The following is a 16,091-nucleotide window of genomic DNA, read 5'->3' as shown; positions in this document are numbered from 1 at the left end:
TTTAAAAGAAAACAAAAACCCAAAGGCAAACCCGACATTATCTCCTCTCTGTGCTGCTTAGGAACTTGCTGGAATCAGATAAGGGAAGCTTCCTTCCAGGGGAGGGCAAGTTGGCGCTTCATCCAGTCCTCCTCCCGCAGAGGTATTTTAGAAAAGAAGGCCAGTGAAAGAATACCAGGTGGTGTGGTGGGGGGGCGGGGTGGGGGGGCAGGTGGGGCAGAGGGAATGCCATTCCTTTGCACTTGGTGCTCCCCCCCCCCCCCGAGTTCAGCCCCATCTCTGCAACCCGGAACCCACCTTTTGCACCTCAGTGGCAGAGTTCTCGTCATGCCAAGGCTCACTCCGGAAACCCTGGTGGGTTCAGAGTTGAGCATGCCCTCGGAAAAGCGGTCCAAGCAAATGTTCCTCTTTGCCGTGTGTTCTTCGGAGGAAGGGAGGGAGGAGAGCACACCCTTTTCTGGCCAGGCCTTGGCAGAGACGTCAGGCCCATCGTGCGTTTCTTGCTGCTACCTTTGCAGGCCCCAAATCTGCCAGACTTGGATGAAAAAGAGAACCGGGAAGCAGACAGAAAGCAAGCAGGCGAGCGCGGGTGCAGAGGGACCCCTCTTGGGGAGGCTAAGCTAGCAACGCTTTAAGCGCCGGCTTAACTCTAAACCAGCCGCCAAGCTCCCGCATCCGCGGACGGCTCAGGTTCAGCTTTGCTGATTCCGCTCAGCGGCTCAAGCGGACAGGGCCGGGAAGCCCCCTCCCTGGCGGTCATCGGGGACGACAGGCAGGGCTAGCGAATGCCTCTTCCATGCAGATGGAGCGATACGGGGCTCCGAGGCTGCCCGGGGTCCTTGGGCTTCGGAAAGAGGGCAAGTCCTGAGCCCTCCTTTACCCAGAGGAGGCAAGGGAGTCACAGACGCAAGCCACCCCCCCCAAGTGCTTTCACAGGGGTCCTTTCTTGACCATTCCGCACACGGAGAGCCCGCCAGCCTGGACACAGCGCCGAGGGGGAGGGCCGACCCCCCCCTCAGGGGGATGTGTTTCTAAAAACCGACTCTCTGCGGGGCACGAAGGTGGAAAAGCCAAACGCCCTTGGCCGTCCCCCACAAGGTTTTGCAGGGGGCTGATGGCTCGGGCAGGGCTCCCTGGTCCTCCAGGAGGCTCCTCGGCCCAGCATCCCCCCCCCCAGGGAACCTTTTCCCACGGAGCTCGGGAGGGAAGGCAGGCGGCCAGAGTGGGGGGGGAACCCCCAAGGGGGAACATGTCCGGGGCCAGCCGGGCCTCTCAGGGGTGGCCAGAGGTACTTCCCGGCTCTAGACCGCGGAACAGGACATGACCCACAGCCCTTTAGTGGCCGTGGCAGGTGTCCAGATATCTGCAAGGCCGGAAGCTGGGAGAGGGAGATAACGATGACAGGCCACGATCATGTTGCAGAAACAGCATCAGCTGCCAGCGAGGGGAAGCCACCGGCTGATAACAGCCCTTGTGGCGAGGCTGAGTTCTTCAAAGAGCTCACCATGCATCAAGAGATGATGAGCAGAAACGATGGGGCTTGGGGCCCTCCCCCCTTTGGACCAGATAAGTCCGGGTGTGAGTTGACTTGAGTCATTCAGCCTCTCTCTTCGCTTTCTGGGCCTTGAAATGGATTGCCATCAAGAGACGTTCTTGGTCCGTTAATGAATCAGCAGAGAAGGCGGGGGGGGGGCGATCTGAGAGCAGCGGCTTGAACAAGGGGAGGCGGAGCAGGGGGGGGCGCTGTGGAGCACGTGGGGGGGTCCACGCCAGAGGGGAGACACAACCCGAGACCCGCCGTGGGCCAGGTAAGGCCAAGGTGGAGGAAGGGGGCCTTCTGCAAACAGGGTCCAGGCCGTCCCCGAGTGACCACCCAAACGCCTGATTCTTCTTCTTCCGTTCAGCCGAAGTCCCACTTCCACTTTGGGGGTTACAGAAAACCTTTCTGTGGCCAGAACGGGTCCTGCAACTCAGCCCCAAGGGAAGGGCGCTGGCCATTTCCCACGGGGCTGGCTCGTCACACGGCCGGCAGCAAATCCTGTGCGACACCGAGGGACGTGAGGAGGGACGACTCTCCCTGCCACTGCTTGCTCGCAAATCGCAGAAGGAAAGAGAAGTCGCTCTGCCTGGATTTGGCCCCGCACGACGACTCCCTTCGGCTGCTCCTTCCGCAGCATGGATTCCCGCGGTCCCGTCGGCTTCGTCCTCCTCCTCTTTCTCTTCCAGGCTGCAGGTAAGTGACATTGAGACACACACATCCCTGCAGGGACCCTCGGCTCAATAGCCAAGTGCTTTCATGGTTCCTTTGAAGCTCTGGGGCATCAGAAAGGCAGAATCAGAAGAGCTCCTTCCCCACCCCACCCCGCCTGGCACCTCAGGTCTTCAGCAAGGAAGCGGTCCTCTCTTTCAGGAGCTCTCCAGGCCCAATCAGATTTAAAAGAGAAAAATCTCTAAGGAGGGAAGGCGACCAGGGGCCCAGAGGTAGCCCATCATCCATGGGGAGCAGCAGCACCTGGACCTCCACTGGCTCACCTCATCAAGGTCGTCCCCTTTTGGTTGAAACCGATCACGTGTAAACGAGGTGCAGCGATCGAGAAAGTGACGATGCGCGGGTAGCGTTTATGCCCCAAACTGTTGCATCAAGGGTCCTCTTGCATGCCTCCCCCTTCACCCCAAAAAGAGGACCCTTTTCCTCCCTTGGCCAAAAGTGGCTGGCAAGGTCCAATCCAGACGGCATTTGGTAGAGGGAAACGTTTCGCAGAGGGGGAGGAGAGCCGAGTCGTGGAATGGGCGCCCAAGAGTGTTCAGACCCACCCAGTGGGGGGGAAGCCCCGGCTCCCTCCCCAACCAAGAGGCTGTCCATGCCCGCCTGCCCTCCTGCCTGCCTGGCCCGTTTCTCCTCCTGCCTCCTCTTGTGCCTTGCCTTACCCAGGAGAGAGGAACCTCCCGCAGAACCTCACCTGCAACCCGGGAAGCTCCCTCCTGCTTTGCCTTGACCTTCCAGAGGGGGGGGACTCCTCCTCCGCCCACGTCCTGCTCTGGTCTGCTTCCAAGCGCAAGGGGCTTGTGATCTGGACCCCCGAGAGAAAGCAGTACGTCGTCAAACCCTCCCATTCCGGCAGGATCACCTATCTGGGCTATAGCTCGTTCCAGCTCAACAACCTGCGGCAGAGCGACGAGGGAGTCTACGAGGTGCTGGTGCGGACCCCGGGAAGCCCCAACCCGCTGCTGCTGCACGAAAGGACGTCGTATTCCTTTGGTTAGTAAGAGCTCAGAAGTGCTGGCAGCGCTGGGCCCGCGCTGGGCGGGCGGGCAGACGGGACCCCAAGCAACATGGTCTGTTACCCCAGGGAATGGCAGGTGCTGGCATGTCTGCTGACAGTCTTCTTCTCCCTCCCTCCCCCACATCCAGGCATCAACATCACCACCAATCTGCTGGTCAACAATTCCTGCACCCTCGGCCTGCACTGTGAGGCACCCCCTCCATCATTCAGGATTACAGGTAAAGGCCTGAAGCAATGATATTTTTTCCCATTGGGGGCTGGCTGTGTTTGGCAGCTCAGCAACTTCCCCTTTGCAAGAACTTGTCTCCAGCGTCAGGCTGAGATGCCAGATGCGGCTGTGGTGGAGAGGGGCATGGTTTCCGCCGCTTCTTTGAAAGCTCCTTTGCTGTCTCCACAAACACACACACGCACAGCCCTTCTTCAGAACAGAAAAGAATCTGAGATTTGGTGGGTTGGGTGGGTGGGTGAGGGTTGTTTTTTTAAAAAACTCCAGTATGGGAGAAACCAATCTCAGTTCTCGCCTGCGCCTTGCTTTGTGATGGACACCTGCCAGCTTCAAGGCCATGTTGCCCTTTCGGGCTACGAATCCCAGAATCGTGGCTCTGGGGCCAGGATGGCTGAGAAATGCTGGGCTCTGCCGTCCAAAGAGGTCCTCCCCACCCCCACGCGAGGCCTTTGCGTGAGAGGGATGGGCCAAGGCCGGCACGCTCTCTTGCAAGCCGGGTGCGAGAGAGGACACGGTCTTCCTGCTGGCAGGGGATTGTGGGAGTTGTAGTCACCAGGGCAACTTTTCTAGACTCAAGAGACCCTGACCCTTAAAAGCTTCTTGCTTTTCCTTTTGCAGGAGACTTCCTCGTGGGCTACACCACGGCCAAAGTCCTCCTCACCCCCCCGCCCCTCTTCTTCCTGTACTTGTACTTATTGAAAAGAAAAGAGTCCAGACAGAAAAGTTACCCTGTGGAAAGCTTTTCGATGGCGCCCACAGTGAGCCCTCCGAGGGATCCAACCGAAACCTCTCCTATGGATCCTGATTTTTGAAACAGATTGCAGGCATTCCAATTTGTGTAAAAAAACAAAACAAAATTCAATAACTTGTCAAAGTGATGTAAGGGAAATCATGATTATGTTTCCCCTCCTGGCTTCCCCAAAAAGTCTAAGCATTGCTTTCTGTTGGAAAAACAAGTTCAGCTTACCAACCCAATTTATAATGGCTTACCTGGGAGGAAGCTGCATTGAGATCAATCAGGATTTACTCCTGAGGAAAGGCAGAAGCACTGCTGAGAAGAGAGACTTCCAGGGTTCCAAGAGCCAGGCGGGCTGAGGGACTCTCCCAGCTGTAGCCCCCCCTCCGCCTGACTCTGAGGAAACACATACAGATTTCTTTGCTCCATTAGTTTAACCACTTAAGAACGCCTCTGGGCCCTGCAGAGACACAAGGATGCAACTTTTGCCTGCTTTTCTCCAGCCTCCCATTGCGACCTCTTGGAAGAAAGTCCAGATGTGGGCTAAGCAGTGGCTGCAGCAGCTCTAGAGCGCCACCTCCCTTCGTGGCCACACTAGGGTACTGCAGCTCACAAACCCAGAGCCACCAAACAGGGCGCTAGTTCTCTTCCCCCCACTTGCCTCTAGGTGGCAGTAGAAACCAGACAACTGCTGTGTATGTAATGCAACAACTCAGGATGTTTTCTGGATCTCCCTTTCAATCAATCAATCCATCAAACAAACTATCTATCTATCTATCTATCCATCCCCATGTGTTGTACTTATAACTTACCAAACTTGGCCGTTCATGCACTCAATTGAAAGAATCTGAAATTAAAAAAAAAAAAAACAGGGAGAAAGCAACACTGACAGACTTGTCTCTTCCATAATCCACAGTAATGCACAAATTAAAACTTCTTCTTAAAGCTGGCTTGTAGAGTGTCTCGAGTTTAATAAAGTTAGCTTTTTAAAAGTTCGATTGCCTGTTATCTGTTTCTAAAGAGCAGCTCAAGCTTTTATCGTTAATGTTGGGGCATTGCTTTGGGGAGGGGGCTGGGCGGCGCGCAGGCTGAGAAGTGAGAAATATGTACCTTTATCAAATAATAAACGAAGGCAGCCAGAAAAGAGGGATTTGCTAGTTGGGTGTAAGGAGCATGTTGTTCGTTTTACTTTTCTCCCATCAGTTTCATCTTGTTTTTACATTCTTGGTCTTCAGTCATTTGCTATTTACCGTATTTGAAGGAAATCAGAGGTTTAACAGACATTACACAACCAAGTTTGCGAGCAGAGCAGCTGGAAAGTGCATTACAATAAACCGAATTCTGAAAAATATGTGCACGCACGCACGCACGCACAGAGAGAGAGAGAGAGAGAGAGAGAGAGAGAGAGAGAGAGAGAGAGAGAGAGCGCTGTGCAACTGGCAAAACCAACAGGGGTGACTTCAAGAAGATGCAGAGAATGGAAAGGGAGTATAGAGGGGGCCCCCACCCAACCTCTGGATCTCTGGGGACACCCGTTGCCCTTGGCGGGCATGTTCTGGCCGGCTGGCCCTCCGAACTGACCCGTTCCCTCCCTCCTTGCTCTCCTGGTGGGACCCCTAACGGCTCCTACACATTCTGCTGCGTTTCTAACCAAGGGTGGGGACCCGCTTGCCGACGGAGGCGGCCGTTCACAGCACCTTCCTCTTGTGGTTGGTGCCAGGTGGGCGGGGGATTCGAGGCCACCCCAGGGGGTCAAAGGAAAAAGGGACACAAACCCCTCCCCCGCAAAGCCCCCATCACCCCTTGCCTAGAAGTCCTTGTTCTCAGGAACGAAAGCCCCAGGAGAGGCATTTCACCTTTCCGGAGGGCAGGAAGAAACCCTTTCGGAAAACCCTCTCAGGCCAAGGCTGGGTGGGAAGGAAGGGGTAAAGCCTGAGAGGCACGCACCTACACCCACACACCCACACCCACCCCAGGTCTATAAGCGGCCCTAAGAAACCACCCCCAGCGCCTGCACCCGCACTCTGCAAAAGCCTTCCAACAAAGCGACAAGCACCCGATGGCTGGGTTGTTGCATTTTATTACGATGATGATTAAAACGGCACGTTCTTCCCTACAAAATGACTTCACAAACCAAAGACCCTGAAATGCGGCAAGCAGCCTTCACTGTCTGGTGGCGCTGCTCGCAGGCTGCCAATCCACCCCCCCGCCCCCCAAAAAGAAGCCAGGCAGCTCCGGCGGATCTCTGCGTCTCTCGAGAGGGAGGGGGCGGCCGCCCCCCATCGCTGGGATTCCACCCCCACCCCCTTCCCCCCTTTCCGGTCAGGCTCAGTAACGGGGCTGGTCCCAAAGTAAGCACCAAGCAGGCAGGAAATCCCTCAGGTGGGTGGGTGGGTGGGTGGGGGCTTCTGGACCGATGCTTCCCTGGGCTGGGTTCCCACGTCCCTCCTCCAGTCCAGTCAGGGAGCAGGCGTGGCCGGGCAGCTGATCCCCGGCGGCATGCAGATCTCCTGTGCCCAGGGACGGGAGGCAACGTGGGGGGCTCGCCGCGAGGCGGCTGCAGGGCGGGCGGAGTGGAGGATCTTCCCGGCAGAGGCAAGATTCAAGAGGGAACAGAGGCACAAACCTCCTCCTCCTCCTGCCTACGGTGTCAGCGCGGCTTTCCTCCTCCGTGTCAGCTGCCGGTCGGTCGTAGGCTTGCCGTGAGAAATCCACCGAGTCTTCCACGTTTGGGGGATTCTCCACAATTCAGTCGCAGATGTGGGTGGAAGCGCCTGAATGTCTGAGGACGCCTGGCAGGGGATGGGGGCCCCTCAGAAGTGCAGAATGAGACACAGGCAGCCCTCTCGGCTCCATCACCAGCGCCGAGGGAGAAATCCGACCGGCCGACACCCGTGAGAAAAGCCTTGCCGTGAAGCCAACTCCCAGGAGCTGCTTTCTGCAGACGGCCAAAGACCGGGAACGAACACACTCCCCAGGGCCTCGGTTGCTTCCTGGAGTGGGGTGAGGTCCTTTTGGCACAATTCTCGTCCCCCCTCCCCTCCCCTCCGGGACTCCCTCCCTGCTCCCCAACTTCTGAGAGGCAGAAAGGTGGCCTCCGTGGCTGCCATGGTGGCTCTTGCGGGGTCGTGCGTTCTATTCTTGCCACCTGAGCTTGCTTGTGGATGACCGACAGCCATGGCTTGGGTGCTGGAGAAGCTGGCCAGCCTCGCCGGTGAGTAGCCGCCACTGACGCAGCAGATAACTGACTGTGGATCAGGACCAATTAGCTGGAGCCCAGGCAGACTCCTTGCATCCGACTGTAAGCGTGCAGCTGATGGGGGAAACGAACAAAGGCGTAGAGAGAGAGAGAGAGAGAGGTGGGGGCGGTGGGGGGGGGTGACTTTTGCACAAAGAAACACATCAACAGACCAGGGTGGCGAAGGCCAAGAAGGGGAAAGTCCAGGTTTCCGTTTGTGGGGCACAGAAGTGTCTTTCGAGAAGGTCCGGAGAGGCGTGGGCAGCCCCCTTTCCCTGCACATCCAAACACGCCCACCACACAGTGGGTCGGGGAGCAGAGGGAGGGCGCCAACATGCCCTCCCAAGGAACCACAGCTTGGGTGGGGAGGGCTTGGGAGGAGCCCCCAGGCCACAGCCACCATCACGCTCGGTCCTGAGTGAGATGCCCAAGGAAGGAAGAAGCGCCCGGCCACCCGCGGCTGGAAAGAGCAGGTCCTCCTTCATCGCCACAATTAGAGAACAAGGGAGGAGACGACAGAGAAGAGGGACCAAGTACCTGTGAAAGGGAAGACAGAGCAGGGAGAGGGGGAGAGGGAGAGAGAGAGAGTGTGTGGCTCTGAGCGTGTTCCCCATCGCTGGGAGAGAGAGGAGACCACCCCACCTCCCCAGGTAAGGCCCACCTGGGGTGCCCGGAATCCCATCATGGTTGGAAGCCAAGATCTCGATGCAATCCATGGATCGAAGCCCGAGGGGCCTGGCCTAAATCGCGGGCGCTTGTTCACAGATGTCAACTAGGCCTCTCCGCTCGGCAAATGTGGCCCCATGGGAATTGTGGGGTTTTTTTTTAAGGCCAGACAAACGGTTAACCGTGGCCAAAAGATTCTCCACCGCAAAACATGAGCGTGTGTGGTTTGTAGTTGTTTGTGAAACATCAATAAATACACACCGGTTACAAATATCTTGAGATGACAGTTTGTAACCAGAACAATCCAAGACAAAGCAGATAAAAATTTAAACCAAAATCTCAATGCCCAACAAACATGGGCTTCTGGAGTTTGCAATCTGTTTTTAAAGATCACGTGTTATTAAGACGGGGTTTTTATTTGTCTCATTCTCTGGTGAGAGCTTCCTGCTTTCAGGGCCGTGGGGTGAGGCAGACACGAGGAAACGGGAAACCACTGCCCAGCAACCCGAGCAGCAGCAGCAGCAGCAACGGGCAGGTTAAAATGCTTTAAGCAAACCAATTCAAGAGATAAATTGGTCCGTCAGGGCGGTGCCACCCTGCCTGCCGTGGGCACCTCCAGGCTGGCCCCGGCGCACTTGGGCCGCCTTGGATCCAATCCGTGCCCGCCCATCCCTGCCCGCAGCAGCAGCAGCTTTGCTTTCTTCTGCTCCTGCCCAGAGTCGTCCCATCTGCCAGCAACATAATACTTCTCCTAGAGGCAAGGAGGCCGCAGGGCCTGGGCTTGGCCCAAGGCATGTGCCGCCCGAGGCCAAAGAGAAGCACCACCAGCAGCAGCAGCAGCAGCCCTCGTTGGCCTCCCGTCCCGTCCCGTTCCCGTCCCGTGGAGAAAAGCCAACTCCACCGGAGGCTGAACCCGACAGCAGCAAGGATGACAACACAGCACCATCCTTCCCCCGTGTCTGCCAGGGGGTGTCTGGCGGGAGGCCTCACCCTCCGTCCTGTCCCTCCGGACTGTCTCCCTCTGCCTGCGGGTAGGCCTGAAACCCCAGCCCACAGGGGAGCCCCCGGCCCTCCCACCCGCTCCCTCCGTCCAGCCGCCACTGGCTTTCCCCCAGACTCACCTCCACCCTCCCGGGCGGGCGGCTTTCACCTCTTGCGCAGCCTCTTCATGAAGCAACAGGTGACCGTGGCCAGGATGGTGACGGCCACGAAGAGGGCGCTGGAGGCACCCACCACGAGCGGGAGGAACAAGGTGTCCATGGCTGGATTGGGGGGGGGGGGAAGGAAAGAGAGGGGGGGGTGTCACAAGGACCACAAAACCAAGGATGCCCCTCCCCAAAGGCAAAAGACTCACCGGCCAGTGGAGGAGAGCCACACGGGGTTTCCTTCTCTGCTTCCAGCCATCCTGGGAAGACGCGGGACCGTCCCCCCCCCCTTTCCCTTTCAGCTCCCACTGTGGGCTCTTCCCGCCACCCTGCCCAGTTTGAGACCGGAAGCCCCTGGGAGGAGACGCTTGCCCTCGGCCACTCTGGCTACCCTTCCCCCCTTCGAGCCCTCCTCACGCGGGCGCTACTCACGCAGGGCGTACGGGTACACGGTGACCACGTTGGACTTCACGGACCCAGCCTGGTACCAGCTGCCATCGGGGTAGCGCACCCAGGCCGTCACCGCGCAGTGGTACTGCCCCTCGTCCGACGGCTGCACTCCGTGGATGCGCAACCGGTGGCTCAGCGGCCCAACCTTGTCCACGCTCACGGCGCCTCCCGACAGCCGGGTCCCGAGGTCTGCCACGCCCTCGCGGCTGACGGTGGCCAACAGGGCACCGCGTCTCTCCAAACCCTCCTGGGGCATCTCTGCCCACCAGCTGAGCGCCAGGTGAACAGGCTGGACGGAATCCACGGAGACGTTGCAGAGCACTTCGGCCATGTCGCCACGGTAGATGGTTGGAAAGGGAAGCCACGCCCGGGCATCGAGGACCACAGCTGCAGAGAAAAAGGGAGATGGGAGAAGGGGGTCCCGGCAAATCTCTTCTCCCCCCCCCCCACAGACAGACAGATCAAAAGACTTCCTTGACTTCCTGCCTTGGGAGAAAAAAAATCCTTGTCAAGATTTGTGCCTCCATATATCGCTCCCATGTAGGAAATTTATGGAGAAAAAAAATGGAAAACCTTTTTCCTCCTCCCCCCCATGGGATATCCTGGGAATTCTGATCCTAGAGAAAACAAGGGCCTTCTTTTAAGGAGCTACCAGCGGATGGGGGATCCCGGCTCGAACCTTGATTACAGCCATCTGGACTCTCTGAGAGATATGGGACCAAAGTGGATTAGAGGCTGACTGTGGTTCTAGAAGAGGGAAGGAGTGCTCCCTCCAGGGGAGAAAGACATCTGCATGTCACTGTACATGCCATTTCCCTCGCGAACACATCTCACCCTAAAGGACTTCAGAAGGCAAGCCCAGGCTTGATTGGCAAACGTGTCTCCTGAGGCCTGCCTCTCTGGTGACGTCTCCTTCTGGGATGAGCAAGCGATCCATCCATCCCGGGAGGAGCTGGACCGACATTTGCTCCACTCACCACCAACCAAGGCCTCTCGTGGGAAGACCAGAGAGCCCCCGCCCTCTGCCGGAAACGTGGCCTTCGCGGGGACCTCCAACCACCCACCCACCCTCCCGGGAGAGGCGGCCAAGAGGCCCAGCGGCACAAACTGAGCAGGGGGCCTGAGTCTCCTCCTCTGCTTCCTTCACACCCCACACGACACCTTGCACACAGGAGGATTCCAACACAATAGCCTTGCGCCAAAGGACACACCCTCCGATTTCATGTCCACCGTCAACGCCTCAGACCGGCCGCTGGCCACTTCGTGCAACTCCGAGCTCGGAGAACGCACAAACGCCCGCACCACGCAGCGATAAGCGCCCGCATCCCCCGGCTGGGCCGACTCTATGCGCAGCCGGTAGGAGTCCGGCGGGGAGGCCAGCTTCTGCAGGGAGACGTGCCGGTCGCCCACGTCGCGGTTGGCGTAGCTCTCCCCGAGGAGGACGGTTCCGTCCAGGTCCAGCTGGGCCACCAGGCGGCCTTCCTCAGTGACATCCCGGCTCCTTTCCCAGGCGACCGAATAGGCAGCGTGAGGCAAGGGGGCCGCCCGGACCCCGGGGGCCTTGCAGAAGAGCTCCAGGGCTTCTCCGGAGGCGATGCCGACTTTAGGGGGACTGGCGGAGACAGCCAGCTGGCTAGCTGGAAAGACAGCAGAGCACACACAAAGAGGTTGAAGGGGCTCAGGGCGAGCGCAAGCAAGCGGAGGCCCCCGGGGCTCAGCCCACCACCCGCCCTCTCACAGATTCCCCCCCCCGTGGCGTCCCTGGCTCGCCACGCACAGCGCTCCGAGGGCCTCTCATGCTGGGGGCCATTCCAGGCAGTGAAAGACAAGACGGCCGTGTCTCCCACCGGGCTCCCGATCTGTCCCTCTTGGGCTTCCCCAGAGAGTCCAGGTTCCTTCTCCTCAGGCACCGCCGCAAGGGGGAGCCCCTCCCAGCCCTTGTAGGGATTCGGCCCCGTCCCCGGTTCTCAAACGTTGAACACGTGAAGTCATTCCTCTAAAGGTTAACAACTGATGAAAGGAACTCCAGAGGCTACGATAAGCAAGTGTTTTTTTTTTGGGGGGGTGGTGTCCCTTCCTGCCTTCGCTCTTACCACCCCCCATGGAAGATGGCCTCTGAGAACATCCCTAAAACTGAACCCAACTCTACAAGTCGAAAGAGCTTCCCGAGCCATTTTCAGAAAAAGGAGGCACAGACAGATAGACAGACAGGTGGAGGTGGGCTGCGGAGAGGCAGTGGATACCTTTGATATAAATTGGGGCGGGGGGTGGGATAGTGCTGGGAAACCTGCACAACGTAAGGCTGGCAAGAGGATATAGGACCGGCAGGGGCTGGCAGGAGCCTTCCTCCTTGGCAAGGGTGGAAAGAGGAAGGGGCCCAGCCGAGCAGGAGCTGTGCAGAGGCGGCACCTGCTAGAGAGACCCAGAAAGCCAAGATGGCAAGCGGTTACACCCTGAGCAGGAATGGCTGGAGGGAAGCTATTTTAGGGAACGATTTCCTCCACAGCTTCCTGTGTATGTGCGTGTCTGTGGTGGCAAAAGAAGCCTTAGGCCAGAACAGCGAGGTCGGAGGGCTGGGTCAGGGCGAAGGGCCCCCGGGCGCCAGCCTGAGTTCTTGGTTCACCGCAGGACAGTGGGAAGAAAGGGGAGGCGAGCAGAGCCACCTGGGGCTCCGTGGGGGTGAGAGAGGAGGGATAAACCTATCGAAAGGACGAAGAGGCAGCAGCCTCCCCAAGCCACCGCAGGTGTGTCTCCCAACGCACAAGACTCACTGAGGGTCTGGACGGAGACCTGGGCCAGCAGCACCTGCTGCTCTGTGATCTGCTGCCAGCTGCCATCTGGATCCTGGATCCACTCGCCCACCGTGCAGTAATACGTCCCGCTGTCTTCCGGCCTCAGCCACCCCAGGGCCATCCGATACTCCCGGTCACCCAGCTTGGCCAGCGACAACTCCTGGGCTCTGAGCCGCTCGGTGAAACGCCCGCCGGCCTCCACGGTGAAATCTCTCCGTGTCCCAATCACCTCCTGCAGCGTCTGGCGGTCCTCGGAAGCCGACAAGCCAAAGGAAACGGAGAGGTGGGTGTGCTGCTGGGTCTCGCTGGATGCCACGCAGGTCAGCTGCAGGTCCTGGCTCTCCACGAGGGTGACCCGCGGTGGGAAGACAGAAACGGGCCCTCGGGCCCGTAAAGGGATCCTCACCTGGTGAGGAGGAGGAGAAGCCGACACAGAGAGCTTGTTGGGGATCACTATCGGGCAGAAAGGAGAAAGGAAAGGGTTTTGGAAGCCAGCCTTCAACAGATCTCAGCCCTAAGTCTCTGAACTTGCCTTTAGAAATAAAAAAAAAAGGGGGGGGAAGCATCATGACTCTTGGGAGTGCAATCCTCTAAAAGGAAAAGCGAGTCCTCTGATGTCTTCTTTTAGGTAAACAAACAAACGGGGTTTCCCCTAAATGGGGTTTTCGTTGGTGGGGAGGCCAGTCCCTTTGGAGGACCACAGGGGCAGAAAAACGACCCCGGAGGGTCCCCCCCCTCCGGTGCCGGCTCACCCTTGCCTGGGACCCCCTCCCCACGGCCACCAGGAGGGCAGGCCCACCTCTCAGCTCCACCTTGCCGCTGTAGCTGCCGTGGTACTTGGAATCAGTGGTGGGGGTGTAGCACTCATAGACGCCCCCGTCCTCCACGCGCAGCCGCTGGATCCGCAGCTCCACGGCGTCGCCCTGCACCCGATGGACAGAGACGTTCCCCGCCTGCACCCGGGGCCCAAAGACGGCGTAGGGGAACTTGGGGTCCCGGGTGCTGACCACTCCGATGGCGATGTCGGGGGCCGAAGGGCGGTACACAAACCACTCGAAGTGCTGGAGGGTGGGGCCCTCATACTCCGAGACGTTGCAAGGGATCGAGACGGCTGAGCCTTCCACGCGGTGCAGGGGTCCCGGGGGCAGGTTCACTTCCCTTCCGCGGCTGAGCCCTAGGCAGGAAGAAAGAGGACCCGTGAGTCCCGCCAGCCACGGCCATTGGGTCGGTGTGAAAGCAAAGCCAAAGAAATGGGCGTCAGGGAGCTGTGCTTTGGTGGCCCTTCGTCTCTCCCCCCCCCCACGCACAGGAGGGTCCCAGGGCACTCTCTTGACTGCTGATGGCCCAATGAGCTGGTGGCCCATCCAAACAGCCCAGGCGACGCAAGAGGGTTTTTTTTTTAAGTAGACCCCTTTAGCACAAGCAGGGGGAAAGGCTGTCGCCGGCTGGGCCGGGCTGGCCCTGCAGAAGCCCCTCCCCCCGAAGACGGAAAGTGTGAAAGCAGCTGTTCCCCCCCCTGCCGAAGGTGGCACACCTAGTCTTACTCACTCACTAAGGTGTGCAGGGTTCACACCACCTTTGTCTGCCTACTAGTTAAACAACCACCACACACGTGCGCGTGCGCCCAGGAAATCAGAAGACAGCGCTTGACCCCATGACCCCCAGGCTCAGCAGAGAATCACATCTGTGCCTTCCATAAGCAAAGCCCTTAATTCCATAACGGACTCGTTAAGAGAAATCAGACCCCTTGGGGAATCTAGACTCAGAGAACAACAAACAGCTCACGTGGCGTGTGTGTGTGTGTCTCGTTCCCCCCCTCCCAGAGTCCCTGCCTGCCTCCCAGCAACTGGGGCACCATGAGAGGTTCTCCCCTCCATCAGAAAAGCAAGCGAGAGAGAATAAATAATAGCAAAAACGGAGAAGATGGAAGGCTTGCTCTCTCTCCCTCCCCCCCCCCGCCCGCGTTGCCCTTGCTTCCCTTGGGTGGAGGGCCCGGCCATTCTCTGCCGGAGAGCCTCCATCCCAGCAGAGGGGCCTGGGGGCCTCCTCCGGCTCCCCCCTCCCGCAATTCCTCTCCTGCATCAGCCCTTCAGCAGGCCATTTCTAGCCCCCACCTCAACACGGGGCAGCAGCCTGCTTTTGCTCTGCCCATGGGGTGGGGTGGGGGTGGGTGGGCCAGCCATGCCCCTGGGGAAGGGAAGCGCCAGGCAGGGAGGGGGAAGCCTCCAGAGAGAAGCCTTGCCCAAAACACAAAGGCCTTCTCTTCCTTCTCCAGCACACGCACACAGGGCCGGCCACACACATGTGTGTCACACAGGGAGAGATCTGGGTCAGCCCATCTCCACTGAACCCGACCAGGAAACACCCACCCCAGCGTGATTCTCACGTGACCAGTTTTGAAAATAAAGCAGATTATCCGGACGGGGGGGGGGGGGGAGAAAACCCTGGTCCCATCCATCTGCGGCTCCTGGCTGTGTTTCCTGGAAGGGTCGGAAAAGCGGCCGCCCTCCTTTGGGCTCAAAACCAAGCCAGAAGGCGCAGAAAGGAATCAAGAGGGGACTCGATCCAGAGGAAGCCTATAGTACTGTGCTGTAGAAGAGGGTCATGGAGACCAGGTCTCGGAGTCCTGGGGCGGGAAGAGGCAGGGCCGGCCGGCCGGAGGGTCAGATAGCCCGTTGGGGGGCCTTGAGGGATGGAGGATGCCGACCCCACCCCCACCCCGCTGGCCCTTGATGCGCCGGGGGGGGGCAAGCTTTGGCCCCCTTCCCCTCCCTCTCTTTTCAGCCTCCCTCGGTGGCTGCGAGGAGGAAGAAGAGGAGGAGGAGGAGGAGGAGGCGCAGTACCGCCTGCACGGCCTCCGGCTCATCCGAGAGCCAAGGGGAAAGAGACCTGCAACTTGCAGATTAAAACAACCCCCCCCCGAAGAAAAAGGACATGGAAAAGGGAGGGCCTTTGACCGGTCCCCCGAGAGCGCTCTCTTTGAGGGGAGGGGGCTTTGTTTTAAAGAGGAGGGGGGCGCGCGTCCCCGCTGGCTCTGCTCCGGCTGCCCGTCCCTTCCCCCCCCCGCCCCGCGGCGCACCCACCGGCCAGCAGAAGGAAGAAGCAGCAGCAGCAGCGGAGGGGAGGCGGGAAGGGCCCGAGAGGCGCCCGGAGCAGCAGCAGCAGCAGCAGCAGGAAGGGCGGCGCCCGCGCCCGCCTCGCAGCAGCATCCATGGCCGAGGCTCCGGCGAAGGCGCGCGCCCAGAGAGGGGCGGGAGGGAGGGAGGGTGGGAGGGAGACCCGGGAGCGCGCCTGCCTCGCCGCCGCTGGCCGGAGCTGGCCCCGCCTCCCACCCCGCCCCTCCCTGCCCCTCCCCTCCCCGCCCGGCCTTCGCCTAGCCGGGCTGGACAGCTCCGGGAGCGCCCGGGCGGGGATGCTGCGGGTTGGGCAAATCGGCGGCGGGGCGGGGGGAACCGAGCGGAGGCTGCCGGTGGCGTCCTCTGGCCGCGGGAGAGCGGAGGAGAGAGAGCGCGGCCGGTGCCCCGGGGCGGCCCGAAGGACCAGCGAGCGGAGGC

General features: G+C 59.6%; 2 protein-coding genes across 4 annotated transcripts; one reads left to right on the top strand and one right to left on the bottom strand.

Moving 5' to 3' along the window:
* Positions 1-533: 533 nt before the first annotated feature.
* Positions 534-5,241, top strand: LOC110081426 (uncharacterized). 2 transcript variants are annotated; one of them, XM_078382141.1, is made up of 4 exons: positions 534-2,233; positions 2,933-3,259; positions 3,413-3,502; positions 4,129-5,241. In XM_078382141.1, exons 1-4 carry the CDS (start codon positions 2,176-2,178, stop codon positions 4,320-4,322), a joined length of 669 nt encoding a protein of 222 aa, XP_078238267.1. In that variant the 5' UTR covers positions 534-2,175; the 3' UTR covers positions 4,323-5,241. The 2 variants fall into 2 exon arrangements, with proteins under 2 accessions (XP_078238267.1, XP_078238266.1); XM_078382140.1 differs by having other exon boundaries at positions 534-3,259.
* IGSF8 (immunoglobulin superfamily member 8) lies at positions 4,883-15,798 on the bottom strand. 2 transcript variants are annotated; one of them, XM_072984161.2, is made up of 7 exons: positions 15,621-15,798; positions 13,337-13,711; positions 12,517-12,990; positions 10,957-11,382; positions 9,728-10,132; positions 9,272-9,412; positions 4,883-5,093 (listed from the first exon to the last, which is right to left on the bottom strand). In XM_072984161.2, the coding sequence occupies exons 1-6, from the start codon at positions 15,748-15,750 to the stop codon at positions 9,297-9,299; spliced, it is 1,926 nt and encodes a 641-aa protein (XP_072840262.2). In that variant the 5' UTR covers positions 15,751-15,798; the 3' UTR covers positions 4,883-5,093; positions 9,272-9,296. The 2 variants fall into 2 exon arrangements, with proteins under 2 accessions (XP_072840262.2, XP_072840263.2); XM_072984162.2 differs by lacking the exon at positions 4,883-5,093 and adding an exon at positions 6,311-8,021.
* Between the last annotated feature and the right edge of the window lie 293 nt (positions 15,799-16,091).

This window comes from Pogona vitticeps, chromosome 15 (assembly GCF_051106095.1).
Source record: "Pogona vitticeps strain Pit_001003342236 chromosome 15, PviZW2.1, whole genome shotgun sequence".
In the NCBI taxonomy this organism is placed as follows: Eukaryota; Metazoa; Chordata; class Lepidosauria; order Squamata; family Agamidae; genus Pogona; species Pogona vitticeps.
Note: the sequence above shows the minus strand (reverse complement) of the source record. Positions and strands in the feature narration are given on the sequence as shown.

Coding starts and splice junctions, on each gene's coding strand:
- LOC110081426 (XM_078382140.1), top strand. CDS start 2,656: ATGCCTCCCCCTTCACCCCAAAAAGAGGACCCTTTTCCTCCCTTGGCC. Junction 3,260..3,412: donor AAGGACGTCGTATTCCTTTG/GTTAGTAAGAGC, acceptor CCCCACATCCAG/GCATCAACATCACCACCAAT. Junction 3,503..4,128: donor TCCATCATTCAGGATTACAG/GTAAAGGCCTGA, acceptor TTCCTTTTGCAG/GAGACTTCCTCGTGGGCTAC.
- IGSF8 (XM_072984161.2), bottom strand. CDS start 15,750: ATGGATGCTGCTGCGAGGCGGGCGCGGGCGCCGCCCTTCCTGCTGCTG. Junction 12,991..13,336: donor CGGCAAGGTGGAGCTGAGAG/GTGGGCCTGCCC, acceptor TCTGCCCGATAG/TGATCCCCAACAAGCTCTCT. Junction 10,133..10,956: donor GGTGGACATGAAATCGGAGG/GTGTGTCCTTTG, acceptor TTTTCTCTGCAG/CTGTGGTCCTCGATGCCCGG.